The sequence below is a fragment of the Salarias fasciatus genome, chromosome 23 (assembly GCF_902148845.1).
Source record: "Salarias fasciatus chromosome 23, fSalaFa1.1, whole genome shotgun sequence".
In the NCBI taxonomy this organism is placed as follows: Eukaryota; Metazoa; Chordata; class Actinopteri; order Blenniiformes; family Blenniidae; genus Salarias; species Salarias fasciatus.
In genome coordinates this window covers 33,884,769-33,900,482 of record NC_043766.1, presented here as the reverse complement: position 1 = coordinate 33,900,482, position 15,714 = coordinate 33,884,769, and the positions used below count along the sequence as shown (strand labels likewise).

The window sequence follows — 15,714 nt, the reverse complement described above, 5'->3', positions numbered from 1 at the left end:
CAGGACAGTCGAAAACAAGCAGAAGAACTCGACGGTGGTTGACACTGTTTTGATAAAAAACCCCGAGAGAACAAACACTGGAGAGGAGAGATGGAAGCAAATCCCTCCACAGCCAGTTGTTCAGAGCTCTGCGGCAGACTACTCGTGGACCGCCCGGCTGGGGTTATGGATTAACTGGTTCCCTTGTTAACGAGTGACAGATTTCTGCATAAACATAGCAGATGTTAAAATAAGACTCACAAAAGTCTCTAAACTTATAAACTTACTGTAACTGTAGAAAACTGATGTTTGCCAGAACCACTACTTCAACATCCGTTGGTCACAGGTTAACACGGACACCAGTTAATTGGAAAAATCAGCAGGCGGAGCGGAGTTCCGAGACACCGAGGCCTGGGCGGGGCGGTGCTCCGGCCGGGGGAGCGATCGACATTATCTGATCAGCAGATAAAAACTCTCTGCTGGGCGCTGAGGACTGCTGCTGCAGAGAGGAAGACCTGAGAGTCCCTGACAGACTCTGTCCTCATGTCACAGGACGCTGTATAATCCACTTCACCAGGACCCTGGAGAACCAGGACCCTGGAGAACCAGGATTCATCCTGGATCGCTTTGTATGAAGTCATGTAACAACTGCCTTTAACATGACTGTTTTCAGTCGGACTGAAAAAACACGAGCTGAAACACTGACAAGCATGCAGTTAGCGCGCACACACACACACACACACACACACACACCACACACACACACACACACACACACACACACACACACACACACACACACACACACACACACACACACACACACTTAAGTTGACTGTCAACTCTAAATCTGCCATGTCCAGGAGAATCTGGACCAGAGGAGTCTGGCCTGGGAGTCCTGACCCTCTGGAGGGAAACAGTTTCTGTCAATCTACTGAGCATGTGCAGAACAACCCGGGTTTCCATGGAAACGGGGTGGAGGCGTTGCCACACAGTCCCACTGGTTCTCTAAACGTTCTCAGAGGATCCGAACGCCGTCGTCTTATAAACAAACTATCAAAGCGCGCTCTGAACGCCTCGCGTTTTCCCTGGAAGCGGCGGCCGTGTGAACCTGGAGCGTGCGACTCGTCCGCCTCGCCTCCGAACCGGCGAGGGCCCGAGCTCCACCGAGCAATCGCGGCGCGGGAAGAGGGACCGTCAGCTGCAGCAGCCGGCCCGATTCACACCCGGGAGACGAGGATTCGCCACCTCTGTCCACCTGACCCACATCAGCACCCGGCTGTCCGACGCTCATGTTTACTGATCAGACTTTATGTTTTCCGTTCTGGAGCTTGCTGGCGGCTCTGGCAGGAGCCTAGATTCTGGATTCTGGACCACAGACTGAGACGGGGGCAAACTGACGGGGTAAATCAGACGCTGCTGCTGCTGCTGACGTTCACCGATGGAGGAATGGAGGGACCGCCCTGATCAGGACGGTGATGGAGGTGATGGAGGAGGTGGGGGGGGGGGGGGGGGGGGGGGGGGGGGGGGGGGGGGGGGGGGGCAGGCCGTTACCTGACGGGAGAGACCTCCTGTTGGAAAGTCTCTGCAGGCTGAAATGCTTTCGAACGTTAGCGGCGGAGTGGCCCGCCTGCTTGGCCGCGGCGTCCGCTGGGTAGCAGAGTGAGAGCAGGCAGAGGTTAGAGAGGAGGCACACACACACACACACACACACACACACAGCTCAGCGTCTGACCGCAGCACGGATCAGTTTCCCGTCATCTTCAACCAGGAAGAACTGATCGATCATTAGAATCAAACCCTCGCCGTGGCCCGCTATTTCAGAGGAGGAAGGCTGGACGCGCTCCGGATATTTGGCGAAAAACTCTTGAAGTTCTTCCTGAATGGACGGAAGAATCTGGATGTTTCACCCATAACATTATGACCCCTGATCTCCCGTATGGAACAGCCGCTGTGTGTTACGAAGCCTCTCTCTACCTAATCAACCATATTTCTGACTCAGTATCATGAAGTGCGATTCCCTCACTGCAGCTCTTCAGAGGTTTGATACGAGACGTCGCTGGTTCAGACTGTCGGTCTTCGTTAATCCAGAGGAAGGGCCGGTGATCGGTGAGCGGAAGCTGGATTGTCGACACCTGAAGCAGGATGACGGGACTGAAGCTGAGCCGTTCTCCCAGCCACAGATAGTTTTCACTTGTCGCTCAAAAGGAAGCCGGAGGCATCAGATCTCGTCCCGAACGTCTGTCGCTGTGAACTAATCCTGACAGGAAGCAGCTGACGCGTCAACAGGAAGTGTTTTCACCGGCATGACGCCATGAAGCTGAAGCTGCCGTGACTCTGACAGCAGGAACTTAAAGAGAGTGAACAGAACAGGCTCGGAGAGAAGCAGGGAAAGAAGCAGACTGGAGGGTGAAGGAAGGCGGAGGCGGGACCGACGCAGACCCTCACCTCTCTTCTGCCTCATGTTGGGACTGGGGTTGGTCCTCCGGAAGCCCGACTCCGGACTGGACGAGTCGGACTGTTTCAGAGCCATCTTACGCACGTTCCTGTTGGAGCAGACGGAGGTCAGAACGGCGAACGCCGGCGTTCGGGCCGAGCGTGTTGTGGCGGCTCTCACCTCATGGGAGCCCCGTAGATGTTGAGCTGACTCGCCTCTGCGGAACCAAAAGCACAACAGTTCACTGCCGACAGCGTTTCCTCAACACTCCGCATCAGAGAGCAGCGGTCTGAGCCAAGACCTCTGTGTTTCTGGTTATTTTCAGCAATGAAGCCTTTATTCTGTCAGTGCATCGATCCTACTCGTTTAAAGGTTGAGTATAAATACAAGACCTAGCTTTCAGCTGACTGCTAATATCAAGTGCCGAGAGGAGAACTTATTAAGAACAATAATGATCCTGCATCAACGCTACATCACCTCCAACAACAATTGATCATGTTTAGCATGTAGCATGTAGCTTCCGTACCTCTGCACGCCTCCAGCTGGCCTGTGAGAACCTTACGGATCTCCGACACCCACATGTTCTTCACATCCATAGAGGGAGCCTGGGAAGGAAGAACCAAAACAAAACACACCGATCAGGTTCACACAGAAAACAACTCGCTGTAAACCAGCGGCGGCCGGCGGAGAGACGGCGCTCAGGCTCCGCCCCTAAACCAACAGACTCTGAGAGTAAAGATGAATACAGGTACCTGGATGATATACACCTCCTCTCTGCCGTTGTACCACACCTCGAACTTCTTACAGTCGCCCTTGACGTTCTCTGTGATTCCCACCGAGCTCATCTGGACACAGACGGGCGAAGCAGTCAGAGTCAGGCTACGTCTAGAGAACCACGCCGCGCTAACACGCCACGCTAACACGCTACCTGTAACGGCCGGTTGTCTGTTACTGGTGAAAACAGCAAAACCGTCGTCACAGCTCCAACTGAACATTTTCATTCAAAACTAGTCTGTTATAAGACTCCTCACTTTCTTATTTTTGCTTTAACTCCTAAAAACAGGTGAGTCTGCGTTCCCCTCACTGATGTTAGAACGACAGTTCAGTGTTACTTCAACAGTGTATCATTTATTTAAAACTACATTTAAAGTAAACTAGTGGTGTCAGTTTTAATCACATTCATCTGGATTAATTAATGGAGGGCTGTCAATCACTAACTGGTTTTTAAAATTGTGATTAATCACAAAAGAAAGTGGGGAGAAGCTGATTTTCCTGTTGCTGAGACTTCAGTGTTTTTCATCCTGAGCAGTTCAGCTGAACTATGAGGATCAGACTCTTCATTTGAAGCTTGGAAATGTTATAAACATCCTCCTGTGGCGTCGAGGTTCTGGACTGCTCGGCAGCGAGAGAGGAACTGGGACTGGCCTTCCCTTGAGCAACCCAACGTGAAACAGTTGGATGGTTCAAATCCCACATCAATGTTTTCTGAGGTGAAACTGCTCCACTGAAGCTAAAAGATTCAGATAAAGACATTTTTGTCCATTAAAGTGGTGATTTTGTGTGTTGATTACAAGTTCACAAATGATGAGATTAGTCACGATTAATTCTGCTCAAATTTGTGATTAATTAGTCAAGTTTTTAATGGATTGAAAGTACTAAAAACACATTACTGATTGACTTCTGTAGACATACACTGGGTAAGTTTACAAAGAAAGCAGCAGGAGAAGAAACGGCAGGATGTCAGGCTAAAGAGGAAGATCGATCTGTCAGAAAGAAAGTGAAAGAGAGTCGTAGGATCGCTCAAACAATGGAGGACGCCAGAGTCTTAGTTTGAAACTGACAGCTGAGGCGCCAGCAGGTTGCTGCACACCCCTGGACAGAGCGGAAACCCAAACACTTCATCTGAAAGAGCCCTGCAAATAAAATCCAGTTTGGTTGGAGTCTCTAGAGGGGCGGGCAGCTCAGCGTCTGAACAGAAAACACACACACACACACCTTGAGCGAGTGCTTGAAGCTGTAGGACGGCGTCTTCTCGTGGCCGTCCGTGGTCTCGTCCCGCTTCTTGCAGAACAGCAGCATCTTGTCGTACAGGAAGAGGTGCCTCTGCATGGGCTTGAACCGGGCCAGGTCCTTCACCTGCAAGCAGCATCAGTCGCTCGGTCTGTGAGTCTGTGTGTGTGTGTGTGTGTGTGTGTGTGCGCGCGCGCGTGTGTGTGGTTTCACTGCAAAAACAGCCAACAGCGCCGACTATCGTTTTCAGAGTTCAGACTGTTTCCGTGCAAACGGACGTCGTTTTCTAACTGTTGTGTAAAAATCGCAGCTTTTCTGAAGTGAAAAGGCAGAAATGAAGCGTTTTCACTTCAGAAGTCGTAGAAACAGACTCTAAAGTTCTCTCAGCGACTGCACTGGAGACTCTGCAGGAACGCCTGCTGTGTTTCCGGGGGATCCTCCGGCCCGGTGTGATTTGCCAGAAGGACTCAGGAGCGATATCAGCAGCAGGGAGGTGGACGAGACACCAGGCGGGGGATCCGTACCTTGCTGTGGCCCTTCTTGTGGTCGGTCCACACGTTGAAGGAGCCCTGCATCAGCAGCTTCCCCAGCTCACTCAAGTTACCCTGCGACCACAGCAGGCAGACAGAACAGGTGATACAACAGCAAATGGAATCACTGCGTAAAAACCGGACCTTCAGAGAGAGATTTCACATAGCCCACAATAAAAGACTTTCGTACCAGGGAAAATGTTTAAAAAACATTATTAACTTCTCCAGGTTTAATATATTACATTCTAAACACAACCATTCTCTCAGACACAGAGTCTGAACCTTTCAGGAAACGCAGAAACATGTTTTGACTTCAAACATCATGTGAACGGACGTCGTTTGCAAAATGTTGCATACGGGAAAACTTTCTGAAATTAAAACACAAAAAAACACGTTTTCACTTGAAACAAGGCAAGCAGGGTCTTAGAAGCACAAGCACGACTATCCCAAATCTCTGAATTTCATAAAGAAGAGAAAACTGGAAACACAGACGGCTTCCCTCAACGCTGACTCCTTGCAACACACTGATCACAGAGAAACACACATTTCATCACACCGTCACTGGGTTCAGGAGTTCTATGTAAAAACTGGAGGAAATCACACTGATGGTCTCCTTTAAAGTGACTTTTTAGAAAAGACGAACTTTTCTTTTTAATTCAAGGAGGGAAATCTCCAGAGGCTCGTGTGACGACTTCACATACTCTAATCAATAAACACCAGTCAAGGTCGTTTATCCAACTGCAGGTCAGAGATTTTATTCTAGGAAATGAAACAAATGGTTCTACAGAAAGTCTCCTCTGGGTCTGGTTCTGCAGAAAGTCTCCTCTGGGTCTGGTTCTGCAGAAAGTCTCCTCTGAGTCTGGTTCTGCAGAAAGTCTCCTCTGGGTCTGGTTCTGCAGAAAGTCTCCTCTGGGTCTGGTTCTATAGGTTTCTGTCTTGGTTGCTGAGGTGAAGTTGCTGGTTTTTCTCTGACTGTGTTGTCTTTCTTGCTACAGAACTTGAATTTAACTGATATGAACTGAACATTTCCTTCTTTGAGAGTTCTGAGCGCACGGCGCTCAGCGCACGGCACTCAGCACCGCTCCAGCTACATCTGAACCGATAAAGTGCCAGAGGTCTGGCTCCGGTCCCACCTCAAAGCCGGTGATGGCGATCTGGTGCATGGAGTCGTTGACGGACTTGATGATGTCCAGCATGGTGGCCAGGGCCTCCTCCAGCTCCGCCATGCCCTGGCCTTTACTGCACTTCAGCATCTCCTGTGAGAGAGCAGGGACCGGCAGCAGGGCCGTGACTACACAGGACCAGCATCCAGGACCACAACTGACCCCGGCGTTCCCGGGCGCCTGACCTTCAGCATGAGCTGGTACTTGGTGATCCTCTGGACCGGCTTCAGCAGGTAGGCGTCCAGAGACAGCTTGTGATCGAGTTTCTTCTGGCACTCCTGCAACAGAAGCACGGCCAGAATGGAACCCGAGGAAGAGCGCCCGGCGCCAGCCGAGAGGCGGGAATCACACCGGACGCCCTGCCGGGGCGAGGGGCGGGAGCCGCCCGGGAGGCCCGGTCGGCGTTTACCTGGAAGAAGAGGCTGTCCCCGCACTGCCTCCAGAGGACCTCGGAGCGAGGCTTGTTCTGGCAGTACTTCTCATACACCTGCAGCTCCTCTTTCTGAAAGTGCAGACGTGGAGCGGTGAGGCGAGGACCGCCAGGGCGGAGACGCACCGGCGGCAGCGGCCCCGCGGCGGAACCGTCCACCGGGAGCACCGCCAGCCCCAACTCACCCTCTTCAGGAAGCAGGTCCCCACCAGCTCCGGCTTCTCCGCACAGTTCTCCAGCTCCATGAGGAACGTCCTGCGGGGACATGTGGACAGACTCAGCGTCCCTGTCACTGACGTCCACTGCCACTGACGTCCACTGCCACTGACGTCCACTGTCACTGACGTCCACTGCCACTGACGTCCACTGTCACTGACGTCCCTGTCACTGGCGTCCGCTGTCACTGACGTCCCTGTCACTGACGTCCGCTGTCACTGACGTCCCTGTCACTGACGTCCACTGCAACTGACGTCCCTGTCACTGACGTCCACTGTCACTGACGTCCCTTGTCACTGACGTCCACTGTCACTGACGTCCGCTGTCACTGACGTCCGCTGTCACTGACATCCCTTGTCACTGACGTCCACTGTCACTGACGTCCACTGTCACTGACGTCCCTTGTCACTGACGTCCACTGTCACTGACGTCCACTGTCACTGACGTCCCTTGTCACTGACGTCCACTGTCACTGACGTCCACTGTCACTGACGTCCCTTGTCACTGACGTCCACTGTCACTGACGTCCACTGTCACTGACGTCCGCTGTCACTGACGTCCGCTGTCACTGACGTCCCTGTCACTGACGTCCACTGCCACTGACGTCCGCTGTCACTGACGTCCACTGTCACTGACGTCCCCTGTCACTGACGTCCACTGCCACTGACGTCCACTGTCACTGACGTCCACTGTCACTGACGTCCCTGTCACTGACGTCCACTGCCACTGACGTCCACTGTCACTGACGTCCACTGTCACTGACGTCTACTGTCACTGACGTCCCTGTCACTGACGTCCACTGTCACTGACGTCCCTGTCACTGACGTCCACTGTCACTGACGTCCCTGTCACTGACGTCCGCTGTCACTGACGTCCCTGTCACTGACGTCCACTGCCACTGACGTCCGCTGTCACTGACGTCCGCTGTCACTGACGTCCCTGTCACTGACGTCCGCTGTCACTGACGTCCCTGTCACTGACGTCCACTGTCACTGACGCCCACTGTCACTGACGTCCGCTGTCACTGACGTCCCTGTCACTGACGTCCCTGTCACTGACGTCCACTGCCACTGACATCCCTGTCACTGACGTCCACTGTCACTGACGTCCACTGTCACGGACGTCCACTGCCACTGACGTCCACTGTCACTGACGTCCACTGTCACTGACGTCCACTGTCACTGACGTCCCTGTCACTGACGTCCACTGTCACTGACGTCCACTGTCACTGACGTCCCTGTCACTGACGTCCACTGTCACTGACGTCCACTGTCACTGACGTCCGCTGTCACTGACGTCCCTGTCACTGACGTCCACTGCCACTGACGTCCACTGTCACTGACGTCCGCTGTCACTGACGTCCCTGTCACTGACGTCCACTGCCACTGACATCCCTGTCACTGACGTCCACTGTCACTGACGTCCACTGTCACTGACGTCCACTGTCACTGACGTCCACTGTCACTGACGTCCCTGTCACAACTCAAAACGCTACGACGCAGACAAAACGCCGCAATCCAGATGAAAACAGTCCCAGTTAGGAGGAGTGGGGAGGAGTGGGGAGGAGTGGGGAGGAGTGAGGAGGAGTGAGGAGTGAAGAGGAGTGAAGAGGAGTGAGGAGTAGTGAGGAGGAGTGAGGATGAGTGGGTGTACTGCAGATGTGCTTCACGCACCTGTTGTGGAACTCGTAGATCTCGGGCAAGTTGCCGAACAGAACGTCTCTCTTGTTCTCCAGCGAAGGCGGGACGAGGTGGCTGAGCTCCGAGTTGTTCAGCTCGGCGAAATAACCCTGAAGAGGACGGAGGGAGGGACTCGTTTCAGCCCAGGACCGTCAGACACAAACCCCCACCTGCCCGGCGCCGAGTCCGGTCTCGCTCCTGCCCCGCTTCAGACATGTTCACGTCTGGCTTTCCTTGAGTTTTAAAGTTTCATTTATGCCACCTTTTAAATGAAGATGCACATTTTTGCATTTTAGTGGAAGTACTTCCAAAACCATCAGGGGTCAAGGGGTCAATCTGCCAGTGTGGACTACTTTTGACTTTCTCCTTATATTTCACCATTAACTGTTCAACCCGAACGCTTGGTGTCTTTAATTTCTTTCAGGATTCATTTCTGCCTTGAAAAAGAGGTTTTTAATCTCAATGGGACTTTCCTGGATAAATAAAAGTTAAATAAAAAAAAAATTAGCAAAATCAGAGTGAGAAAAAAATTTGTTTTTTTCTTTTCTTTTCTTTTCTTTTTTTTTTAAATATTGGAAACCATGGACTGAATGAGGATTAAGAATAATGTCCTGGTTGTTGTTCTGGAGCTGCAACAATGTTTGACAAATCTATCATCATTAACACGAGCAGCACAAATATCGAGGGAGGCGTTCTGAACCGCGACAACTCAAACATTTCCACATAAACCAAAGCTGCACTGTTTGTGTTTTGGACGGATCCAGTCATCGTTTCTTCTGCCTCTTTTCGATTCACTGGACAAATGTACGATTAACGGCCAAGTGGGACAGTTATTCCTGACTGTCAACTCTAAAACTACCGAGTCCAGGAGAATCTGGACCAGGACCAGGACCAGAAGTGTCTGGACTGAGAGTCCTGACCCTCTGGAGGAGAACATTGTTCTTATTGTCCGTCTACTGAGCGCGTTCACGACTACTTCCTCCCGCTGTTTTTCACATACGCAGTAGCAACCGAAATGTTTTCAGAAAGTTGCATTTTTCCCCCAGAGACCCCAGAGACGGAGGACTTCCAAAACGTTTCCTTTTCAGTGTCTGCATGGACCGTGGCTGTGAAAATAGACAAAACACAGCGAATGTTTGGCGTTTTCAGTCGGAGGCGTGGAGGAAACGGCCCGTTGAAGTCCGACCGGCCCGTGAGTCTGAACCCTGAACCGTCGGTCCGATGGGTGAATCAGGGAGCGAAGCGTGGGTTCGGTGAGGGAGCACGCCGCTCTGCTGCTCTGCAGTGCGGGGATCAGGGAGTGACGCGGCGGTTAGCGTGCAGGAGTCATCTGACTGGTTCTGCCACGGTGCACGCAGCAGTTAGCGCAGAGCTAACGCGGAGCTGAGGCTGTTTCAGCTAACTAGAAGAATGTTACGGCTGGATGAGAATAGTGCGACCAGAACTCCGTGACATTTCCCAGAATCCTCCTTGTGACGGATCCATCTGACCTACAGTGAACTTGAAAAACCGGCTCCAGTGAAGACAGAGGATCAGGTCTGCAGTCAGAGATCAAACAGGAGCATTTTCTGCCCTGTTATCTGGATATTGATCTATTTCTGAGTTGCTTTCTGTCCTCCCAACGTTTGGTATGCAAATTAAAAGTTTCCTTTAACTTTTGTCCAACAGGAACAAGTAAACTTCAAAGAAAATATTATATGTCCAATGAGAGTTTTTGCAGAGTGAAACATTAAGGATGTCCAAGTGGAAGAGGCAAAGGAAAGAGAGAAAGTGATTTCCATGTATGAAAAGAGGAAGTTCAGTGTGCGTGAAGCCAGAAATGAGCCAAAGTTCGAGTTCTGGCTTCACAGCGGGCAGCGTCCTGACTCCACGAAACAATGCGAGATCAACACGTCACTGTCCCAGACCATCCCAGACTGTCTGAAATTCGGACTCAGACTCACAAACATGTATTTTGAAATGAGAAACCTTGCTCCGCCTTCCACCGCAGCCAGAAGATGAGTGTATGGGTGTGGATCAGTTACCATCACTACTGAACAAGGCAGAGCAGGAAAAGAATCAGCCTTCATCAGACGCTTCACGATGACGATGCGAGGTCGGCGTTCAGTTCTCCTGCTTCACGGTCATGTTACAGCAGGCCTGAAAAAGGCTCTGATTGGGGAAACTGATTATGAGATGGCGATGGCTCAAGAGAGGAAGTGAAGGACGAGGTGAAGACGCTGCCTGCGGCGGCCGTCTCTCTGTAACGTACTGTACATTAAATTATTCCAGGGAAGCAGGACAGCCTTGAATCGGCCTCCTGCTCTAGAAACATTCCTCATCAGCGGGTTCCCAGTACTGTTAGGCTGCGTTTACCTTCTGCTGGTACAGCAGCAAGCCGTGTTCTTGATGGTGCCATTTTCCAAAATGATGATGAATTACAAGGGAGAACCGAAAAATAACTGGACACTGGTCATAACGTTTCATTTGTTTTATTTTAACAATTATTCAAAGCTGTCGCCTTCAAAGTAATCCCCGCTGGTTTGAATCCACCGTTGCTTCCGTGTTTTCCAGCTTTCAAAGGCGTTTGAAAACTCGTGCGTATTGATCCCGTTCAGTGCGTCTTTCAATTTTTGTTGAACCTCCTCGACGTCCTCAAATCTCCGCCCCTTCAGCTCTTTTTTCATTCTTGGGACGAGAAAAAAAATTACACGGTGCCAAGTCCGGCGAATAGGGCAGATGAGGCAGCAGGATCATCCCGTTTTTCACCAGGAACTGCATTACGTGCAGGGCCCGGTGCGCCGGAGGGTTATCGTGGTGCAGCCGCCACTCGCCATCCGCCAAAGCTCCGGACGCTTCTGCCTCACTGCTTCTCGGAGCGCCTCAGGACCTGGATGTAGTGGTCCTGGTGAACAGACTGCCAGGCGGCACAGACTCACTGTGGACGATCCCTTTCTCATCGAAACAGCAGATCAGCATGGCTTTGACCGCTGACCGGGACTGGCGCGCTGTGTTCGGCCGAGGGGAGTCCGGGTGTCGCCGCTGGCTCGACTGCTGCTTCGTCTCGGGATCGTAGGCGTGACGCCAGGTCTCATTCACCGTGATGACTTTGCCCAGCAGGCCAGGATCCTCTTCAATGTGCTGGAGGATTTCCCGGCACACATCCACGCGGGCCGCCTTCTGCTCCGGAGTGAGGACACGCGGAACCATCTTCTCTGCGACCCGCCGCAAGCCCAAATCCAGGGACAGGATCTCCTGACAGGAACTCCACGGAACCCCCGTCACGGTGGACACCTCCTCGATCGTCCTTCGCCTGTCAGCCGAGACCACGGCTTCACCTCGCGGATCTTTCCCTGCGTGCGTGAGGATGCGGGTCGTCCGGAGCGGGGCTGGTCTTCAATGGACATTTCGCTCCTTTTAAAGCGCCCATACTATTCAAAAACCTGCGTTCTCCCCAGGGCACCATCTTTAATAATAATAATAATAATAATAATAATAAACTTTATTTGTATAGCACCTTTCGCAGATAAAATCACAAAGTGCTTCACAGTGCAAAAAACAAAAATAAAAACAATATCAAATAAACGTGATAAGAACAGACAGCCAATCAATCGCATCAGAAACGTCCAGTCAACTAAAAGCCCGATTAAATAAAAGTGTCTTCAGCTGCTTTTTAAAGGAGTCAATGGTATCAGCCACACGGAGGGACAGAGGCAGGGCGTTCCATAGTTTTGGAGCCACGGCCTGAAAGGACACATCTCCTCTAGTTTTAAAACGCGTTTTTGGTACCATGAGGAGGTTCTGGTCTGAGGAGCGGAGCGAGCGGCCAGGTGAGTACGTTTGAAGCAGTTCACAAAGATACTTAGGAGCCTGATCATGCAAGGCTCTGAAAGTCAATACCAGGATTTTAAAATCGATCCGAAATTTAATAGGGAGCCAGTGAAGAGAAGACAGGACTGGCGTAATGTGTGACCATCTGCTGGACCCCGTTAAAAGTCTTGCTGCGGCATTTTGAACCAGCTGAAGACGGTTAAGAACATTTTTGTTAAAACATGAGAAGAGAGAGTTGCAATAATCTAAACGAGAAGAAATAAAAGCATGAATCACCAACTCCAGATCAGTGCCGGATAGAACTGGCTTCAGCTTTGCAATATTTCTCAAATGATAAAAGCAATTTTTGACCAAAAGTCTTGAATGGTTGTCCAGAGACAGGGACTGGTCAAACCAGACACCGAGGTTTCTGATGCTCGACTGGACAGAGGGGCCCAGAGAACCAAGGTGACTCTTAATAAAAGGGATTTTCTGCTCAGGGGCAATTATCAAAGATTCAGTCTTTTCTGAGTTTAACTGGAGACAGTTTTCAGAAAGCCAAGTCTTTATACTTGAGATACAGTCCATTAACTCAGACAATTTGTGCAACTCACTCTCTTTAAAAGAAATGTACAATTGAATGTCATCAGCATAGAGATGATAAGACACATGTTTAAAATGGCGAATGATTTTGCCAATGGGGCTGATGTACAATAAAAACAGAATTGGACCCAAGACTGACCCCTGAGGAACACCATACACCAAAGGAGTGGCTTCAGACAAAATGTTATTGGCACACACTGAGAATGTCCGATTGGTCAGGTACGAAGAGAACCACTCTAGAACCATTCCAGAGATTCCAAAGTCAGTGTTCAGCCTTTGTAACAGGAGTTCATCTTTATACGCCTCCTGGACCATGGTGAGTGTTTCTGACGCTGTTTTTCCCAGCAGAAAACAAAATCTGATGCTTGCACGCTGATCGCGTTTAGTGATGTGTTCCGCCATTTTGTGCTTTTCCGAAGAAGGGGGTCCCACTGTGTTGACGTCGGCGCTGTTTGTGCTTTCCCTGTGTAACTTTGTGAGACGATACTTTGCAGAGATCTGCACAAGAACATGCTGTAGCGAGATTGAACAACCACAACTCTGAAATCATTCTTGTTTTAATTTTATAAACACAGTTCGGTTTCTTTCCGGTACCCCCTCGTACATCATGATACACTGAGCAAGCTGAGAAATCGTTTGGCCGCTCATCATTCAAGGAGCCTTCAGACACTAAATGCTCCAGGATTCAAAAGAAGGATGCCGAGGACTTCTCAGACTTTCTGAATGCTGGTCTTGATTCCAGCCTCATAGCCCCAGGGCTTGACCTGCGAGACTGCCGTGAGGAGAACCGGACTCTTGTTCACAAAGTCCCAGACGGGACAGCTTCACGACAGGGAGCCGGAATGAGCTGGATGTCCGCCACCCAAACCGCTCTCTGTGTTCTTCAGACAGCAGAGCGCTGAGAGCAGAGGCTTCAGAGGTGCCAACAGGAACGCCAGTGTTCTCAAGGCCCGCGCAGCCACGGACCAGAGGTCAGGCCAGAGGGAGATCAAACGCCCAAGAATTCTCTGTCAGGATGATCAAGCGATGGAGGAAAGAAGGACTGTGCTGTGCTGAAGCAGTGCCGTCATCGTCACTTCAGGGGAATTTCACCACGAGCGCCATGAAGAGGACGATTCAGCGTCTGCTGCAGCGCCAGTCAGAGGAGCAGGCACAGTGGTGGTGATGACGGTCCTACAATCTGCACTACTTCAACAGTCTGACAGGTTACAGGCCGCCACATGGAGCTTTCTGTGTGGACGACAGGACAGAAACACCGGCTGGATCCAGACGGGCGTTCAGAGGGGCTCAGTTTAAAACCAACCTGAAGACCCATTTTTACTCCGACGCTTCTAGTTCAGTTTGAGACGGCTCTCCTGCTTTTATTGTCGCTGCGTTACTGTTCAGCATTTTGTTGTAACGACGGTTGTTTTTAAAGTACTGTATAATTAAAGCTAGGGTAGATGATGTTGTCCAAAAGCACTTCTTGTCATACTGAGTGAAATGCTCCGGGAGAAGTCAATACATTATGTGGACGGAAAAAGGTGCGGAAAAAATCTGACCACTGTAGCGGCCACAGGAGTGTAAAAACTCCGACCAATCGTACCGCACGGACCGCTCTTCAGAAACCAATCAAATCCCTTCGCCGTTCTACCAGCCCCCTGTGCGTACATTTCAATGGCGTGCACTGACCCTGGTTCAGAGCGCGCACGTTGCCAAGGAGCTCTTGCTGCTCGCGGCTCTCGGTGCTCGCGCTGCGCTCCTATGTGCGTTGTGCGCGGGCAGTCAGAAAGGTTAATAACATTGGAGGCGATCACAATCTCCGTGCACGTGGCACTTCCGCGCGCGCGCACGGCGCTTCCGCGTCCAGTGCATTCGCTCCCAACAGGAGCTCCTCCAATGGGGTGGGAGCTGGGCAGAGCCTTGGGGAGATGCTACATTCGTGCTGCATGCTAGTTTTCCAAGATCGTCGACCCTCGCTTTAAGCTGAGTTGAGTTGAATTGCAGCTTAAGATGAAAATTTGACAGACGAAGCTTGAAGTTCTGGCGTGGCGCTGATCAGTCCTTTCTGTTGGCTAGTTAGTTACTGCAGGTCGCAGCAGGTCTGACAGTACGAGGTAGGTCCACCGATTTAAAGCCAAGAGCGGAGACCAGGATTCTTGGCATAATGAGAAATTACTTCTAGCTAAAGATGTGTACAGGAGCTCTCCCTTTAAATATGGGAGCACCCCCGGTTATTACATCTCACTGCTGCAGTTTCCTTATAAAAGCATTTTCATGTTGAGGGAGAGCAGCGTGACGATGGTACCTCCATGATGCTCTGCAGCTCCTCCACATACAGCCGCTCCGTCTCGATTAGCTCCGTCATGATGTGTCTGCAGAGAAGAGAAGAACAGCGTGAGAACAGGGAACGGGGCTGGATACGAAGAGCTTCATGCCGGTGTCTCATAGAAATAAGAACATCTGTACACTGCCGTCACACAGCTGCAAGCTGAGAACCGTCGGACGTCTTCTGCTACCATAAACCGTTCAAATTACCGTTTACAGAACAAAGCGTCGGCACATTGTGACTGGTCACTGAACGGAGCATGTTCCCACTGCTTCAGGGCCGAGTCCCAGTTCCACATCCACCTTAGACACTCTGCTCCACCCAGATGGAGGAAACTGCTTTCCCCCCACAGTAAGGCCACAGGGAAGAGTCGCTCTGCACATGCTACATGCTACATGCTAGGGCTGGGCGACATAGCCAAAAAATTAAACCTCAATGTTTTTTTGCTTGAAATCCGATGGATGATTTTAATCGATTTTTTTCTGTGTAAAGAAGCACAATTAAACATTTTTCACAAATACGATCTTTTATTGAATGCCAAAACGTCAGCATTTAACTGTACAGGCAGTA

At 50.9% G+C, this 15,714-nt stretch overlaps 1 protein-coding gene and 1 long non-coding RNA gene across 8 annotated transcripts in view; both read right to left on the bottom strand.

Moving 5' to 3' along the window:
* Window positions 1-15,714, bottom strand: part of LOC115382260 (uncharacterized) — a 425,955-nt gene that overhangs the window by 103,336 nt on the left and 306,905 nt on the right. The window lies entirely within an intron of this gene.
* The window catches only part of mcf2l2 (MCF.2 cell line derived transforming sequence-like 2), a 78,561-nt gene that overhangs the window by 6,797 nt on the left and 56,050 nt on the right, over window positions 1-15,714 (bottom strand). For 4 of the 7 annotated variants that reach the window (XM_030083853.1, XM_030083854.1, XM_030083856.1 and 1 more), the window contains exons 16-28: window positions 15,124-15,190; window positions 8,439-8,554; window positions 6,735-6,804; window positions 6,529-6,621; window positions 6,305-6,397; window positions 6,090-6,212; window positions 4,951-5,031; window positions 4,412-4,552; window positions 3,169-3,261; window positions 2,943-3,021; window positions 2,597-2,633; window positions 2,428-2,525; window positions 1,534-1,629 (exon numbers count right to left, since the gene is read on the bottom strand). In XM_030083853.1, coding sequence (XP_029939713.1) covers window positions 1,534-1,629; window positions 2,428-2,525; window positions 2,597-2,633; window positions 2,943-3,021; window positions 3,169-3,261; window positions 4,412-4,552; window positions 4,951-5,031; window positions 6,090-6,212; window positions 6,305-6,397; window positions 6,529-6,621; window positions 6,735-6,804; window positions 8,439-8,554; window positions 15,124-15,190 — 1,187 coding nt within the window. The remainder of the gene's footprint in view (window positions 1-1,533; window positions 1,630-2,427; window positions 2,526-2,596; window positions 2,634-2,942; window positions 3,022-3,168; window positions 3,262-4,411; window positions 4,553-4,950; window positions 5,032-6,089; window positions 6,213-6,304; window positions 6,398-6,528; window positions 6,622-6,734; window positions 6,805-8,438; window positions 8,555-15,123; window positions 15,191-15,714) is intronic. The other 3 variants (XM_030083857.1, XM_030083860.1, XM_030083858.1) reach the window with 1 other exon arrangement.